This window comes from Crocuta crocuta, unplaced genomic scaffold (assembly GCF_008692635.1).
Source record: "Crocuta crocuta isolate KB4526 unplaced genomic scaffold, BGI_CrCroc_1.0 scaffold228, whole genome shotgun sequence".
Lineage (NCBI taxonomy): Eukaryota > Metazoa > Chordata > Mammalia > Carnivora > Hyaenidae > Crocuta > Crocuta crocuta.
In genome coordinates, this window is record NW_027532820.1 from 2,596,637 (window position 1) to 2,613,233 (window position 16,597).

The window sequence follows — 16,597 nt, forward strand, 5'->3', positions numbered from 1 at the left end:
AGAAAATAAAGAGAAAAGGTACAACAAATAAGCACCAATAAATTTATTCTATCTTATGAACCTGCTGCAAATATACTTTTGGAAGTATTTTGGATTTTTAAAAAGTTAAGCAAGTAGTTCAATTAGAGATTAGATGTTCTACCATATCTTATTATAAGGAAGACCAAGAAAATTTTTTCTTACCTTGACGAAGGTAGTAAATCACTAAGTTTAACCGAGCTTCAGGAATGACATCAACCAGGGGAGGCAAAACCTGCAAAGCCCCTTCACCTCCTCGGAAAACAACCTAACAACAGAGAAAGTCCATTATTCAGGCAATAAGTATGAATGTACTTATTGGGAGAAATGTGTAAGGAGCTGCCACTTATAACTCAGTTATTCTTTGAAAGGATGAATATATTTTTGAAGCTCTCAATATACACATGACCTTGCCCTCATTGAAAAAAGCCATTATCTAAATCATAATAAGTGTAAGAAACAATAAAGGCATAACCCTATTGAATACATTTCCTTTTCATGAGAACTGCAGAAAGCTCTTTTTAAAAATTTTTTGGGGCGCCTGGGTGGCTTAGTCGGTTAAGCGTCCGACTTTCGNTTTTTGATGTTTTTCTTTATTTCTGAGAGAGACACAGAATGAGCAGGGGAGGGTCAGAGAGAGAGGGAGACACAGAATCCAAAGCAGGCTCCAGGCTCTGAGCTAGCTGTCAGCACAGAGCCGGACGCGGGGCTCAAACCCACGAACCGTGAGTTCATGACCTGAGCCAAAGTCAAATGCTTAACTCACTGAGCCACCCAGGCACCCCTGCAGAAAACTCTTAATGTACCCAATAATTAATAATAAAACTTTTTTCTAGACAAATATTCTATATCAAAAACTCCAAGAAGGAATTTATGTAAACTTTCTGAGCCTTCTTCTTCATTATAAGGATTGAATGAGTTAAAGAAGGGTAAATGTGTGGCACATAGTAGGTGACATTTAATTAATTCCATAAATAGTAGCACCTACTGTTTGTCTGGGATTGTAGCAAGCACTGGTGTTGCAGCAGGAACAAGTCACTTCATTGTTACTATAATATAGCTACACTCAAGTAGGGAGACCCGTAAGAATACTGTCATATGCTATAGAGAAGAGCTAAAACCGAAATGCTATCCAGGAGAGCAATTTTGTGCACTGTTGTATACCCGGAGCCTAGCACAGTATCTGGCATATAGCAAGCTGTTTCACAAATAAATATAAAGAGATCAATGCCACCAGGCCTGAACTACCTAATCTCTCCTTTCTACCTCAAAAATATCCATTTGGTCATCTTTCTTGACTCTTCCTTGTCTGAGATGTTCCCTTCTTTTGCCAGGATTCTTTCATCTGTTTTCTTGATTTTATGACTTCAAAAAAAAAAAACTAATTCTAGTACAGTTAACATCAGGTGTACAATATGGTGATTCAACTATTCTATACATTACTTCATCGTGACAAGTTAGTCTTAATCCCTTTCACCTATTTCAACTATTCCCTTACTCATCTTTCCTCTTGTAACCATCTATTTGTTCTCTATAGTCAAGAGTCTGTTTTTTGGCTGGTCTCTTTTATTCTTCGTTCATTTGTTTTATTTCTTAAATTCCACAGATGACTGAAATCATATGGTATTTGTCTTTCTCTAACTGACTTATTTGGCTTTATACACTCTAGCTCCATCCATATTATCCCAAATGGCAAGATTTCATTCTTTTTATGGCTGAGAAATATTCCGTTGTATTTTTTCCTCACCACCTTTTCCTCATCCATTCCATCTACTGATGGACACTTAGGTTGTTTCCATAATTTGGCTATTGTAAATGATGCTGCAATAAATATAGGGGTACATATACATTTTTGAATATTTATATGTTTTTCATGTTCTTTGGATAAATACCCAGCAGTGGAATTAGTGGATCACATGGTAATTTTATTTTTAATTTTTTGAGGAACCCGCATACTCTTCTCCACAGTGGCTGCACCAATTTCCATTCCCATTAACAGTGCATAAGGGTTCCTCTTTTCCCACATTCTCACCAACACTGATTTCTTGTGCTTTTGATTTAGCCATTCTAGTAGGTGTGAGGTGATATCTCATTGTGGTTTTGATTTGCATTTCCCTGATGATGAGTGATGCTGAGCATCTTTTCATGTCTGTTGGCAATCTGGACATTTTCTTTGGAGAAATGTCTATTCATGTCTTCTGCCCATTTTTAATTACTGGATTGGTTTTTTGGTGTTGAGTTGTATAAGGGTTTTTTTTGTTTTTTGTTTTTGTTTTTGTTTTAAGAGAGAGAAAGAGCACAAGTGGAGTAGGGGCAGAGAGAGACAGAGAAAGAATTCCAAGCAGGCTATGTGCTGTCCAACAGAGCCCCATATGGGGCTCAAACTCACTAACTGTGATATCATGACTCGAGCTGAGATTAAGAGGCAGACACTTAACCAACTGAACCACCCAGTCACCGCAAGTTGTGTAAGTTCTTTATACATTTTGGATATTAACCTCTTATCAGATGTCATTTGCAAATATCTTTTCCCACTCTGCAGGTTACCTTTTTGTTTTGTTGATTGTTTCCTTGGCTGGGCAGAACTTTTCATTTTGATGTAGTTCCAATAGTTTATTTTTGTTTTGTTTCCCTTGCCACAGAAGACAGATCTAGAAAAATGCTACTACGGCCAATGTTAGAGAAATTACTGCCTGTGTTCTCTTCTAGGATGTTTATGGTTTCAGGTGTCATATTTAAGTTCTTAATCCATTTGAGTTTATTTTTGTGTATGGTGTAAGAAAATGGTCCAGTTTCATTCTTTTGCATCAATTTGCCCAACACCATTTGTTGAAAAGACTGTCTTTTCCCATTGCATATTCCTGCCTCCTTTGTTGAAGACTAATTGATCATATAATTGTGGCTTCATTTTTGGTCTTTTTTTTCTGTTCCATTGATCTGTGTCTATTTTTATGCCAGTACCATACTATTTTGATCGCTACAGCTTTGTAGTATATCTTGAAATCTGGGATTGTGATATCTCCAGTTTCGTTCTTCTTTTTCAAGATTACTTTGGCTATTTGGGATCTCTTATGGTTCCATACACATTTTAGGATTATTTGTTCTGGTTCTGTGACAAATGCTGTTGGTATTTTGAAAGGGACTGCAGTACATATATGAGTTGCTTCGGGCAGAATGGACATTTTAACATTTGTTCTCCTAATCCATGGATCTCACGACTTTTCACTCGACCTGGATCTTGCTTTTCTCTTTCTTTCAGTGCCACACACTTTTGAAGTGCCTTTACTGCTTCAACTTTATTATCCTCTTACTCTTTAACCTCTGGCTCTTAGCACACTTGTAAACTTACTCTCACAAGTCCCAAATTAAACCCTCTAATCAAATTCGATGGACTCTTCTGTCTCTTGCCCAGCGATGTTTCTGCAGTTTGGACTGATGGCCATAGCGTGATCACAAAGACCCGATTTACTAAATGCTTACTATACACAAAGCATCTTACACACATTACCTCATTTGGTCCTCACAAGAAAATACGGTAGGTCCTGTAATTTCCCCTGTGGCACACATGAGAACACTGAGTCTCAGCAATGCTAAGTGACTCACCCAAAGGTCCAAAGCTAGTGCAAGGAATAGACGGATTTTGACCTCAAGTCTGACCACAAAAGCCACTGCTCATAACAACTATTTATATTGCGTAATATTTTTAGGCTTTGTTTTAAACTATAAAAGTATTATACGTTCAATGAGGGAAAACTTACATATTACAAAAGGAAAATTTCCGTATTCTCATTTCTGTCTTTAATCCTGCTCTCAGAAACGAATCCCTATTTACTAGCTGGATGACCCCTCCCAGTCATATATACATACGGTAGTTTTTTACTCTGGCTGTACATTATATCCATCTGGGAAGCTTTTAAGAAAAGCTCCTTAAATACACATGCTCTCTTGGACCATATTTTTCTCTGCTTTTAATCCTTTCTTCCATGTTTAGTTGTTACGACTTTGGCTATCTTTTCTTTTACCAAACTCCTAAACCTATTCTCTAAGCTTGATTTCCAGACTACTATCTCTAACACATCATTCTGCACAAAAATTAAGTTGATAAACTAGACGAGAAGTGAAAAGGGGCAGAAGCTAATAAGAGAAACTATCCAGAGAAAGTTCTATCTGTGGTAGAGGCTTGAACTAGAAAAGGAATGGAATTAATAGAAGACATTGCCAAAAAAGAATCAATAGGATTAAGTGACCAAGTAGATATCAGAGAGAAAGGGGAGGAGAGAGTTTAAAGCAGTTAGGGTGTTTAGCATGCGTACTAGGGAGATTTGGTGTTAAAAAAAGAATAATCAGAAAGAAAAGGCATAGTTATTATCACTGCTGTTTTTAGATGAGGAACCTGAAATTTGGCAAAATTACACAATTTGCTCAGTGTCTCCAGGTGTCTGGGTTGAAAACTGATGCTCTGTACCCACTGTATTGCTGGTCAACAGAATCAAACTTCATCTGAATGTGAACATTGTTTTTATCAATGGCCATCATAATCCTGCCTTAAATCAGACCACCTCTTTACTTTTTCACTAAGGCTTTACTTTGCACCATGCCCCAGTGCACACTTTCTGTTCTGGTAAGCTCAATCTGCTCACAACATTTTACATCTGCCATTTCTGCTCTAACTCCATATCTTTGTCTCCAGTGAACTCTCTAAATCTCAACCATCTTTCAAAGATGAACTTGAGTTTGACTCTCACCAGAAAATCCTTCCATTAGCTGTAATCCACAAAGATAGATGTTCCTTGGTCTTGGCCAAGAAAATGAACCCTTACACCTCTACTGCCTTGCACTTCTTTCTAAATATTATATATGTATTACTGCCCTCCCAGTAAGGGTTTCCTTGAGGAAAGGATCTCATATCTCCCCCATAGCAAGGAGGAGTTCACTTGGAGTAGAGAAGTATTTGTGGCAATATCTCCCTTTGCATATCCTTCTAACTGCTGTGATATACCAAAGTAGGATAGGACTCAATTCAGTCAAGATGAAACTGCTATTCACCAGATTGTGCCTGATGAGTTCTTTAGCAAATTCAAAGGAAGAAGAAGCGCTGTCCATCAAGCTTTTGAGTTCCGCCTGAAATTGAAAAAGGAAAGGCTTAGGAAAACAACATGTGTACAGTTCTTATACCACATATTTTTATATTTTATAGTTTACAAAGAATTTAACACACTATTTCATTTGTTTCTCATATATGGTTCTTATACCACATATTTTTACAACGTTTTATAGTTTACAAAGAATTTAACATACTATTTCATTTGTTTCTCAGGACTCTGAGAATCAGTGTGATTATTATCCTCATTTTACAGATGAGAACATGGAGTCTTATAAACATTAAATGACTGGAATTTTCCAATAAGCAGCAAGTTTGAAACTGGTAAACCCAAGTCTGAAGAATTCTACTTTGCAGAGCCAAAGGTGATAAAGGAGCTAAGCTTTTCACAACTGAGGTTGATTCTCCAATCTGATCATTTCACCTATATCCTGAACTCTCAGAGTACCTCCTTCCTGCTGAATTGGTCTTTATTAACATACCATAATTAAAATACCTTCTCCTATTATTTATTAGACCTATCAGATCTCTTCTGTATTCTCTCACCTCTCTAGCTTCCCATAGAACAAATGGTCAACCATTTCTAGCATCTTCACTAACGCCCTGGATTCCCTTAGCCCTTCCTCAGCTTTCTATTGCTCCTGACTTGCCAATCTATAATTTTGAGTAATCTTCCTCTCCTCCTTTTTTACTTCCATCAGTAAGTAGCTAAGCTTCTCGGGACAAAATAATTAAATTAAAAAAAATTTATTTTAGACACAGAAAGAGAACAAGTAGGGGAGAGAAGCAGAAAGAAGCAGGGAGAGAGAGAGGGTGAGAAAGAGAGTATCTTAAGCAGGCTCCATGCTAAGCACAGCGCCTGATGTGGGGCTCGATCCCATGACCCCGGGATCATGATCTCAGCCAAAATCAAGAGTCAGACACTCAACCAACTGAGCCACCCAGGGGCAATTTATTTCTGAGAGAGGGAGAAAGAGAGACAGAGTGAGCAGGGGAGGGTCAGAGAGAGAGGGAGACACAGAATCTGAATCAGGCTCCAGGCTCTGAGCTAGCTGTCAGCACAGAGCCCGCTGCGGGGCTTGAATCCACGAACTGCGAGATCATGACCTGAGCTGAAGTCGGACACTTAACNTCAAAATAAATAAATTTTTAAAAAACTACATTTACTAATGCAAAAATTTAGTGAGAAGAGTAGTACTGTTTTATAAATTTCTGCAAATCTCTTTCATGTCAGGCTTAAAAGAGGACAGCTAGATTGGCATGTCTGTATCTGCATTTGATCTATTCTGAAATCACGTTATTTCTGGGAAACTTCAGTGCACACTTGAACAAATAAAAGAAAATCTTTTAGTAAGATGAGGATAGTTCTGATTCAGACAGGGCCAGCCAGAACTCAGCGTCAGGCAAGTGAGGTGCCTAGGGCACAGGATTTAAAGCAGCACTCAGTGTACACGGGAAGATGTTCAACACCATTAGTCATCAGAGAAGCAAACCCACAATGAGATTCCACTTCACATTCAATGTGACGGCTAGCATAAAAAGGTCAGATAATAACTGTTGGCAAGGATATAGAGAAATGGAAACTCCTATATATGGCTGGTGGGAATGTAGACTTGTACAGTTACTTTGTGAAACAGTCTGGCGGTCCCTCAATTAGAGAGAGAGTTCCATATAACCCAGCAATTCCTCCTTTAGGCAAATACCCTTTCTTTCTAGAAGACAAATGGAAACAGGTCCAAAACATGCCCAAAAACATGTACACAAATGCTTATAACAGCATTATTCATAATAGGCAGAAAGCGGAAACAACCCAAATGTCCATCAGCTGATGAATGGCAAAATAAAATGAAGTACATCCACACAATAGAATATTATTTGGTCATAAAAACTAATGAAATACTAATATATGCTACAGAGTGATGAACTTTGTAAACAGTATGCTAAGTAAAGAAGATAGTCATAAAAGTTCACATACTGGGGCGCCTGAGTGGCGCAGTTGGTTAAGTGTCCGACTTCCCCTCAGGTCATGATCTCACTGTTGGTGGTTTGAGCTCTGCATCGTGAGTCTGCTCACAAAATGCAGAGCCTGCTTCAGATCCTCTGTCTCCCCCTCTTCTCTGCCCCTCTCCTGCTCACATGCTCTCTCTCTCAAAAACAAATAAACACTTAAAGAAAAGTTTACGTATTATATGACTCCTTTTGTATGAAATATACAGGACAGGCAAGTCTATAGAGACAAAGAGCAGATTAGTAACTGCCTGGGTCAGGGGAATGAGAAGCCAGGGACTGATAGCTAAGAGGCATTTATTTTTGAGGTGATGCAAATGTTCTAAAACTGTGGTGGTGATTGCACATATCTGTGAATATACTAAAAACAAATGAATTGTACAGTTAATAAGGGTGAAGTATATGGCCTATGCCTTAAATCTCAATGAAGTTGTTAAAAAAAATAAATCTAGAAGACAAGGGTCATCTTATCCATGTTAGAGTGAAAATGACCTTTCTAGAAGCATGACAGCAATGACAGAAACCATGTCAGAAATATTCTGCATTCGGGGTGCCTGTGTAGCTCAGTCAGTTGAGCATCCAGCTCTTGATTTCGGCTCAGGTCATGATCCCAGGGTCATGGGATTGGGCCCCGTGTCAGGTTCCAGGCTGAGCATGGAGCTTGCTTAATATTCTCATTCTCTCTCTCTCCTTCTCTCTCTTCCCTCCCCCACTCTCTCTCTCAAATTAAAAATTAAGAAAATTTTTTAATAAATTAAAAGAGGAAATATTATACATGAAACATATCTTTTTACATTCAAATGTTCTGTGCCCCAAGCCCACTTAAAAAGTATAAAATCTTTGGGGCACCTGGGTGGCTCAGTCAGCTGAGCTTCTGACTTCAGGTTAGGTCAAGATCTCACAGCTCATAGGTTTGAGCCCCATGTTGGGCTCTAGGCTGACCACATGAGCCTACTTAGAATTCTCTCTCTCCCTCTTTCTCTGCTCCCTCCTGCTCATGTTCTCTCTCTCTCAAAATAAATGTTTATTTATTTTAAAAATCTTAAAAAATAAAAATATATATGTAATTATAGATAATTTAGATTTGAAAAAGGCAAAACCAATGAATTTTAGAAGATAATACCAGAGAATATGATCTTGACCCAGGAAATCCTCTTAAACAAAATAGAGAAAGCATCAAATATAAAGAAAAAGATAGCTTTGACAAGGTTTCTGCCTATAAAATCTTTTTTAAAAAATTTTTAATAGTTTATTTATTTTTGAGTCAGAGAGACAGAGCATGAGCAGGGGAGGGGCAGAGACAGAGGGAGACATAGAATCTGAAGCAGACTCCAGGCTCTGAGCTGCCAGCAGAGAACCCAATGCAGGGCTCAAACCCACCAACTGCAAGATCATGACTTGAGCTGAAGTCGGACACTTAACTGACTGAGCCACCCAGGCACCCCCAAAATCTTTGATAAATGTGAATATTTACTGAGAGTTTACCATGTACATCAAGTTAGGGACTTTACATACATCATATCACTTAATCTTCACAGCAGCCTATAATAAGTCAATTACTTTCCTTATTTTGCAGGTGATCTTTAAGGAGGTTAAGTAGCTCACCGAAGGCCACACAGCTGTCACCTAGGAGTGGAATTTGGGTCTATCTGATTTCAAAGCTCCTGCTCTTAACCACTACCCTAGAAGTCTTCCCAGTTTGGGGGGAAAAGTTCTTCTAAGTCCTTATCCTCTGAAACTAGCATTCTTCTTCCTTCCATCAGCATCTTATATTCATTGCTTCTATTGTTTCATTATCTGTCATCCTTCTGTCATACCTTTTATGACAAATTCCAATCCAAGCGATTACTCACCCACTTCTCAACTCCTTCTCATCGAGATCCAACCCCCAATGATCATGATATGCTAATCATCAGAGTAGGTAACTGTAGGAAATCCTAGTTATGGTACCCAATGGTCTTTTCTCAGTCTTCATCATTATTGACCTCTTTTGAAGCTCCTCCTTCTTTGAACATGATTGTCCCTTAATTTCTAAGTCATACCTTAAGCTTGACTCATTCAACCAATATACTTAGTTGACACCAACTTTACGTGTGCTTTATGTCAGGTACAAGGATGCAAATGTCAAAAGACAGTTTCAATCCTCAATAAGCTTGTCTAGATTAAAGATAATTAGGCAACTACCAAAGAGTACACATGATAGTCTCTCTCTATAGATAAACACATATAAGAGCTAAGAAGAAAGTACATCTGAAACTGCAGTTAAGCCTATGCTTTAGAGTCAGTCAAACATGAGTTTGAGACCTGAATTCGTCACTTATTTTAAAACTTTGGGCCGGTTATTCAAAGTACTCTAAAAATTAAGTGAATCATTACAGATTATGTCATGCTTACTACAGAAGAGAAGAATGCTACTAGTGTTCATAGAATGAACCACATAAGGTTGAACCCATTATACAACTTACTAGAGGAATGCCTTATTTTTAAATGGTTTAATAAAATTATAAGTAAACACAAACAGCTAAAGCTCCCCCTGCCCAAAGCTTGTCAGGGTACATTTGACATAGTCATCTACTGCTGGATACATTATAAAATTAATATGTAAACTGTACAGACACAATTTCAAATGAAAAAGCATGCCTTTTGGAGACACAAGATGCAGCTCAGAGTCCTGGCTTGGATAATGCTGGACTGACAGAGTACTGGTTAGCCATGCTACCCGCACCAGACTACGGAGACAGCATATGCAGATAAAATGTAAACATTTAATAGACTAGAAAAAATTGGGAAGGTCCCCAAGGTTAACTCAAGGTAGAAAGGTGAGGATATATTTCATTTATTTGTTCTTACCAAAGGCCATAAACCCTAAAGAGACTGAACTGCAAACCAGCTTACTATTAAACTGCTGATGCTGGATACCAGCCAGTTAGGCCGACTACAGGGACTATTTGGTTGAAATAAGCACACCCCAGAACACATTTTACATGACATGTAAATGGACTGCTCAGTGGATACTAAGCAGATGAAGTGCGGGCATCTGTATCGCCGCAACAGACCCCTTTTTATCAACATAAACCACAAACAGTTCTCCTCGCCTCTCCCACAATTCCTGAACATGGGGTCACTCAGGAGTTGACTCTACTGTCAGCTAAAGCACATTAATAATGTTCCTTGCTGTTGTGTTTTCACAGTGAATTTTGCTTCGATATAGTCAGTTTGCTGGCTTCAGTTCCCTTCCCTCCTCCCCCAGTGGCACGATGTCAGCTGGAACTGTGTTCTGGGCAAGGGTGGGATTTTGAAATTTTGTCACATGCACAAATTTTACATCTGAATTTTGGCAGCTTCTGACATCAACTAAAATAATGGCTGAGGAGGTAATTTCCAAGCATGGCCTCCCTCATACAGTTAACCTAAAAATTAGCTGTATAGGGGCACCTGGCTGTCTGTGGAATGTGTGACTCTTGATCTTGGGGTTGTATGTAGAGATTACTTTAAAACAATAAAATCTTAGGGGTGCCTGGGTGGCTTAGTCGGTTAAGCGTCCGACTTTCGCTTAGGTCATGATCTCATGGTTCAGGGGTTCAAGCCCCGCGCCGGCCTCTGTGCTGACCGCCAGCTCAGAGCCTGGAGCCTGTTTCAGAGTCTGTCACTCCCTCTCTCTCTGACCCTCCCCTGCTCACACTGTCTCTCTCTCTCTCCTAGAAATAAATAAAACATTAAAAAAAATAAAAAAAAAATAAAACAATAAAATCTTAAAAAGAAAACCATATATATTATGTAAATAAATAAATAAATAAATATCTGTTAATAGATATAGTATAGAATATGCCCTCTCTCCCTCTCTATATGTGTGCATATGTATGTGTGTGTGTGTAGAGTGTTAAATAAAAGGAAGTCCCATGTATGGCTTCCTAGGTACTCTCAGTTTCCTATGTAAAGACAGCTATAACAGGGGCGCCTGGGTGACTCACTCAGGTGAGCATCCGACTTTGGCTCAGGTCATGATCCCCCATCTCATGGGTTTAAGCCCTGCATCAGGCTCTCTGCTGACATTTCAGAGCCTGGAGCCTGCTTCTGATTCTGTGTGTCTCTCTGCCCCTCCCCTGCTCACCCTCTGTCTCTCTTTCTTTCTCTCTCTCTCTCAAAAATAAATAAACATTAAGAAAAAGAAAAGAAAAAGAAAAAAAGATGCTATAACAGATTTTATCTATAGGATTATAAGGGAAAATAAATAATATATAACAAGCACTTTGCATAGTGCCTTTAAGTTACCCAATTTCTAAACTTCCTTTTTTTTTTAATTAAAAAAATTTAATTACTTTATCTATTTTGAGAGAGGTAGAGAGAGTTTGAGTGATGGAGGGGCAAAGAAAGAGGGAGAATCCCAAGCAGGCTCTGCACCGTCAGCGGAGAGGCCATGCAGGGTTTGAACTCATGAAACTGTGAGATCATGATCTAAGTCAAAATCAAGAGTTGGAGGCTCAACCAACTGAGCCACCCAGGTGCCCCTAATATATATTTATTAAATAGGCTTCATGCCCAATGTGGGGCTTGAACTCATGACCCAGAGATTAAGAGTTACAAGCTTTACTGACTGAGCCAGCAGGTGCCCACAATTTCTAAGTATTTATAAAATGTTTACCAGTATTGCCTCTTGGGATAATTCTAAAAGAGACATTGAATTGTACCACGCAGAATAAGGCATTCAAGAAAATGAGAATGTTACATGCAAAGCTCTGAGAGTAGCAGAGTTAAGGTGTGTGGAACAAGGTCAGTGGCTAGACTGGAGAAGACAAGGCTAGAGGCAGGGGAATTAAAAAGAACCTAAATAAGAAAGATGAGGAGTGCCCAGACTAAAGCAGGGGCAGAGGAGAAAAGACAGATCAAAGAGATACCTAGGATGCAGAACTTATAGGAAGTGGTAGATGAGTAGATGAGGGAGGAAGAAAAAGACTGATGGAAATCCTAGGTTTGTGATGTGATTTACATGCTGGTGACAATGAACCACAAGGCCACAAAAATATTTTAGGAGAAGCAGCAGAACTGTTTGGTTTTGACATATTTAACTTAAGGTAAAGCATCTAAGTAAAGATCATCTACAGTATATTAGACATAGAGAATTCAGAAGTCAACATTTTTTAAGAATATCGAATCACTATAAATATTTATATAATTGGTTCTTATAGACTCAACCTGGCAATAACAAAGGGATATTAATCCAGTGTTACAGATAATAGAGTCTTATGACTAACCCATAAAGTGTAGGGTTATTCAAACTGAAATTAAATAAATTAGAAACAAGTCTCCATCACTACCTCAGCTGCTTTGCCGTTGTAAAGGCGAAAATGATTACAGGCCTTAAGGTTGAGTGCGATGGTGCTATCAGGAATTTGCTGAAGGTAAACTGCCAGAACTTCCTGAGACACATCATAGTAATCCAACTTGTAGTAACACAGGGCCACATACACATTGAGGGCCAGGTATTCCCTATTAGATGAAAGAATTAAGGGTTAACAGTTTAAGTCTACTTCAGAGAAATGATGTCAAACTAGAAAGACTTTTTAATGGTTCAAATGGACAGCCAGGCAGAGAAGACATGAATTTGCCTTTTGAAGAAAGAAAGCAAGATATCATGAGTGTGATATTTTTCTTTTCTATTGTAATATTTGGGTGTTTTAAGTAGAATGAAAGATGATGACTAAGGGAAAAAGGGAAACATTCAATTCCTACTGGTTCATGTTTAAAAAAAAATGAAACTAATGTACACTGTAACTGGGCAAAACCGTAAGTGAGCATATGCGGTACAGAGACACACACACAAGCAAGCAGACTCAATGACTGAGGGGGGAATGGGTGGGTGCGGGTAAAGCAAAAAGGGAAAAGGCAGGTGGATGAGGCATATTGGGGAAGTAGGAGATAAAAGTTGGAATGTTAATTCTCTGCAATGGTTTATTTCTAATTTTGTCAGAAAGTTACCTACAATGTAATACAATGTTGAAATGGGACCATATCATCCCCAAAGGGTTAAAATTTCTTATGAAGAAATAGAAAATTATACTCATTTTATATATAAAACATAGATACACGTTTGATATGTAAATGGACACACAGTATATCTGTGGTTTTAACACTTCATAAGAAGTCAGTTGGAGAGAAAAGAAGTCCAAAAAGGCTCCATGGAAGGGTGATAACGAAATAAAGGTGGAGAAATCCTGATCTGGAGAATAAGGAGTTCTTAATATGACCAGATTATTAGCTAAACAGATTTGAACATATGGTGATAATAGATCGAGACCATACTAGGTCCTCAGCCAAATTGGTTCCAGAAAAAACTAACAGAATGAGATTCTGAATAGACATAAAAGGGCACAGACCTGTTATCTAGTAGTATTCGTTTATAAATATCAATGGCTTCTTGGTAGTGAGATCGCATATAGTGGATTGAGGCCAAACTGAGTTGATCTTCTGTGATATCCTGAAGATTCTGATGGAAGTTCATCAACTTCTTCTCATCATTAAACTAAAATTGTCAGAGGGAAAAAGACACGAAAAGATTCACATTAGAGAACAGTTAATCAACACCTACGGTACAGAGATTTTAACTCCTTCTTCAGCCATCTTGTCTCTCTGTTCTCCCTATTTCCCTTCAGTTCCTGATCTTCTCCTCTCTCCTTCAGAGAAAGAATGAAAACAGCCTCTGGAAGCATAGCCTTGACAATGGAATGCCTGTAAGTCACAGGTAATAATCACCCCCTTCCTTTTTCCTATTTTTTTTCTCCCTTTTCTTTTTTCTGTCTTTTTATTGCTTTCATTTGCTGTTGACAAGAGAGACATTTTAAAATATAAAGACACATGGGGAGCCTGAGTGGCTCAGTCGGTTAAGCGTTCAATTTCAGCTCAGATCATGATCTCTTGGTTTATGGGCCAGAGCCCCTCATCAGGCTCGGTGCTGACAGCTCAGAGCCTGCTTCAGATTCTGTCTCCCCCTTTCTCTGCCCTTACCCTAATCGCATTCTGTCTCTCTCTTTCTCAAAAATAAACATTTTTTAAAAATGTAAACACACAGTAAGATAGAAAGTTTAAAAGTATGTCAAGAGACATAATAGACAAATACTATATGAAAGAGAACAGTGTAATTATACAAATATGACAAAGTAGACTTTATGTGAAGAGGAATTTCTAGAGGTAAAGAGAGGCATTTCATAATGATGTTTTAATCCACTAGACAGATATAACAACTCTAAATTTGTATCCACTTAATGATAGAGTCTGGAAAACATGTAAACAAAAATTGTAAGAACTAAACAGAGAGATAGATAATTATACTGTGATATTTTTAAATACACAAATAATTATTTTCATATATTGCCTATGGGTGATTTGATAAGCTTTGTGTAAAATAATTTAGCAATATCAATGAAAAGCTTTAAAGTTGTTCAAATTCAGTTAACTCAATAAGCTCATTTCTAGGATGTTCAAAATAACATTTTTGTAATTAAAATTAAAACAATCTAAGTGGAAAAATAAATAAATAAAACAATCTAAATGGGACTGATTCCTTGATTTCTCTTTGTGCTCTTTCATTATTGGTGTATGGAAATGCAACAGATTACTATAGGTTGATTTTTGTTTCCTGTGACTTTACTGAATTCATGTATCAGTTCTAGCAATTTTTTGGTGGAGTCTTAATGGGTGTTTTTTTTAACCAAGTTTTCTATATAAAGTATCATGTCATCTGCAAATAGTAAAAGTTTTACTTCTTCTTTGTCAATATGGATGCCTTTTATTTCTTTTTGTGGTCTAATTGCTGAGGCTACAACTTCCAGTACTATGTTCAGTAACAGTGGTGAGAGTGGACATCTCTGTCCTGTTCCCGCCCTTAGAGGAAAAGTTCTGTTTTTCCCCATTGAGATTGATATTAGTGGGTTTTTTGCATGTGGCTTTTATTATGTTGAGATATGTTCCCTCTAACCCTACTTTGTTGAGGGTTTTTATCATGAATGGATGATGTACTTTGTCAAATGCTTTTACTGCGCCTATTGAAATGGTCATCTGTTCCTATCCTGTTTTATTAATGTGGTGTATCACATTGAGTGATTTGCAACTACTAAACCATCCCTGCAGCTCAGGAATAAATCCCACTTGATTGTGGTGAATGAGTCTTTACGTGTACTGTTAGATTTGGTTTGCTAGTATTTTTTTTTTTTCTGAATGTTTATTTATTTTTGAGAGACAGAGAGAAAGAGAATGAATGAGGGAGGGGCAGAGAGAGAACACAGAATCTGAAGCAGGCTCCAGGCTCGGAGTCATCAGCACAGAGCCCAACAACGTGGGGCTCAAACTCATGAGCCATGAGATCATGACCTGAGCCGAAGTAGAACGCTTAACAGACTGAACAACCCAGGCATCCCTGTTTGCTAGTATTTTATTAAGAATTTTTATATCCATGTTCATCAGGGATATTGGCCTGTGGTTCTCCTTTTTAGTGGAATCTTTATCTGGCTTTGGCATCAGGGTAATGCTGGCCTCATACAATAAAATTAACAAGACAAGAAACAACAGGTGTTGGTAATGATATGGATAAAGGGAGGTCCTTTTACATTGTTCCTGGGAATTCAAACTGGTGTGGCCACTCTGAAGACAGTATGGATGTTTCCCAAAAAGTTAAAAATAGAACCACCCTACGATCCAGCAATTGCACTACCAGGTATTTACCCAAAGAATACAAAAATACTAATTCGAAGGGATATCCGCACCTCGATGTTTATAGCAGTATTATCTACAATGGCCAAAGTATGGAAAGAATCCAAATGCCCACTGACTAATGAATGGATAAAGAAGATATGGTATGTATTTACAATGGAATATTATTTAGCCATAAAAAATATGAAATCTTGCCATTTGCAATGATAGGGATGGAGTTAGAGAGTATTATCTCTAGCCAGTCAAAGAAAGAAAAATACCGTATGATTTCACTTATATGTGGAATTTAAGGAACAAAACAAATAAGCAAAACAAGTCAGTCAAAGAAAGAAACAAGTCAGTCAAAGAAAGAAAAATACCATATGATTTCACTTATATGTGGAATTTAAGAAACAAAACAAATAAGCACAGAAAAGAGAGAGAGGGGCAAACCAAGAAACAGATTCTTAATGATGGTTACCAGAGGGGAGGTGGATGGGGGGTTAAATAGGTGATGGGGATTAAGGAGTTCACTTGTGAGGATCACAGGGAATGGAATGTAAGTATTAAAAATGTAAAAATAAATAAATAAATATATAAATATAATCTAAAAGTCAAATAACTAGGAACTGTTAAATAAATTATGACACATGGCATAATAAAATGGGTTTTTTTTTAATTTTTTAATGTTTTACTTATTTCTGAGAGACAGAGAGAGACAGCATGAGGAGGGGAGGGTCAGAGAGAAAGGAGATACAGAATCTGAAGCAGGCTCCACGCTGTCCAATG

General features: G+C 37.9%; 1 protein-coding gene across 1 annotated transcript in view; it reads right to left on the reverse strand.

Moving 5' to 3' along the window:
• The window catches only part of IFT56 (intraflagellar transport 56), a 48,160-nt gene that overhangs the window by 19,578 nt on the left and 11,985 nt on the right, over nucleotides 1-16,597 (reverse strand). The window contains exons 6-9 of the mRNA XM_077781060.1: nucleotides 13,501-13,646; nucleotides 12,442-12,613; nucleotides 5,065-5,139; nucleotides 184-286 (exon numbers count right to left, since the gene is read on the reverse strand). Coding sequence (XP_077637186.1) covers nucleotides 184-286; nucleotides 5,065-5,139; nucleotides 12,442-12,613; nucleotides 13,501-13,646 — 496 coding nt within the window. The remainder of the gene's footprint in view (nucleotides 1-183; nucleotides 287-5,064; nucleotides 5,140-12,441; nucleotides 12,614-13,500; nucleotides 13,647-16,597) is intronic.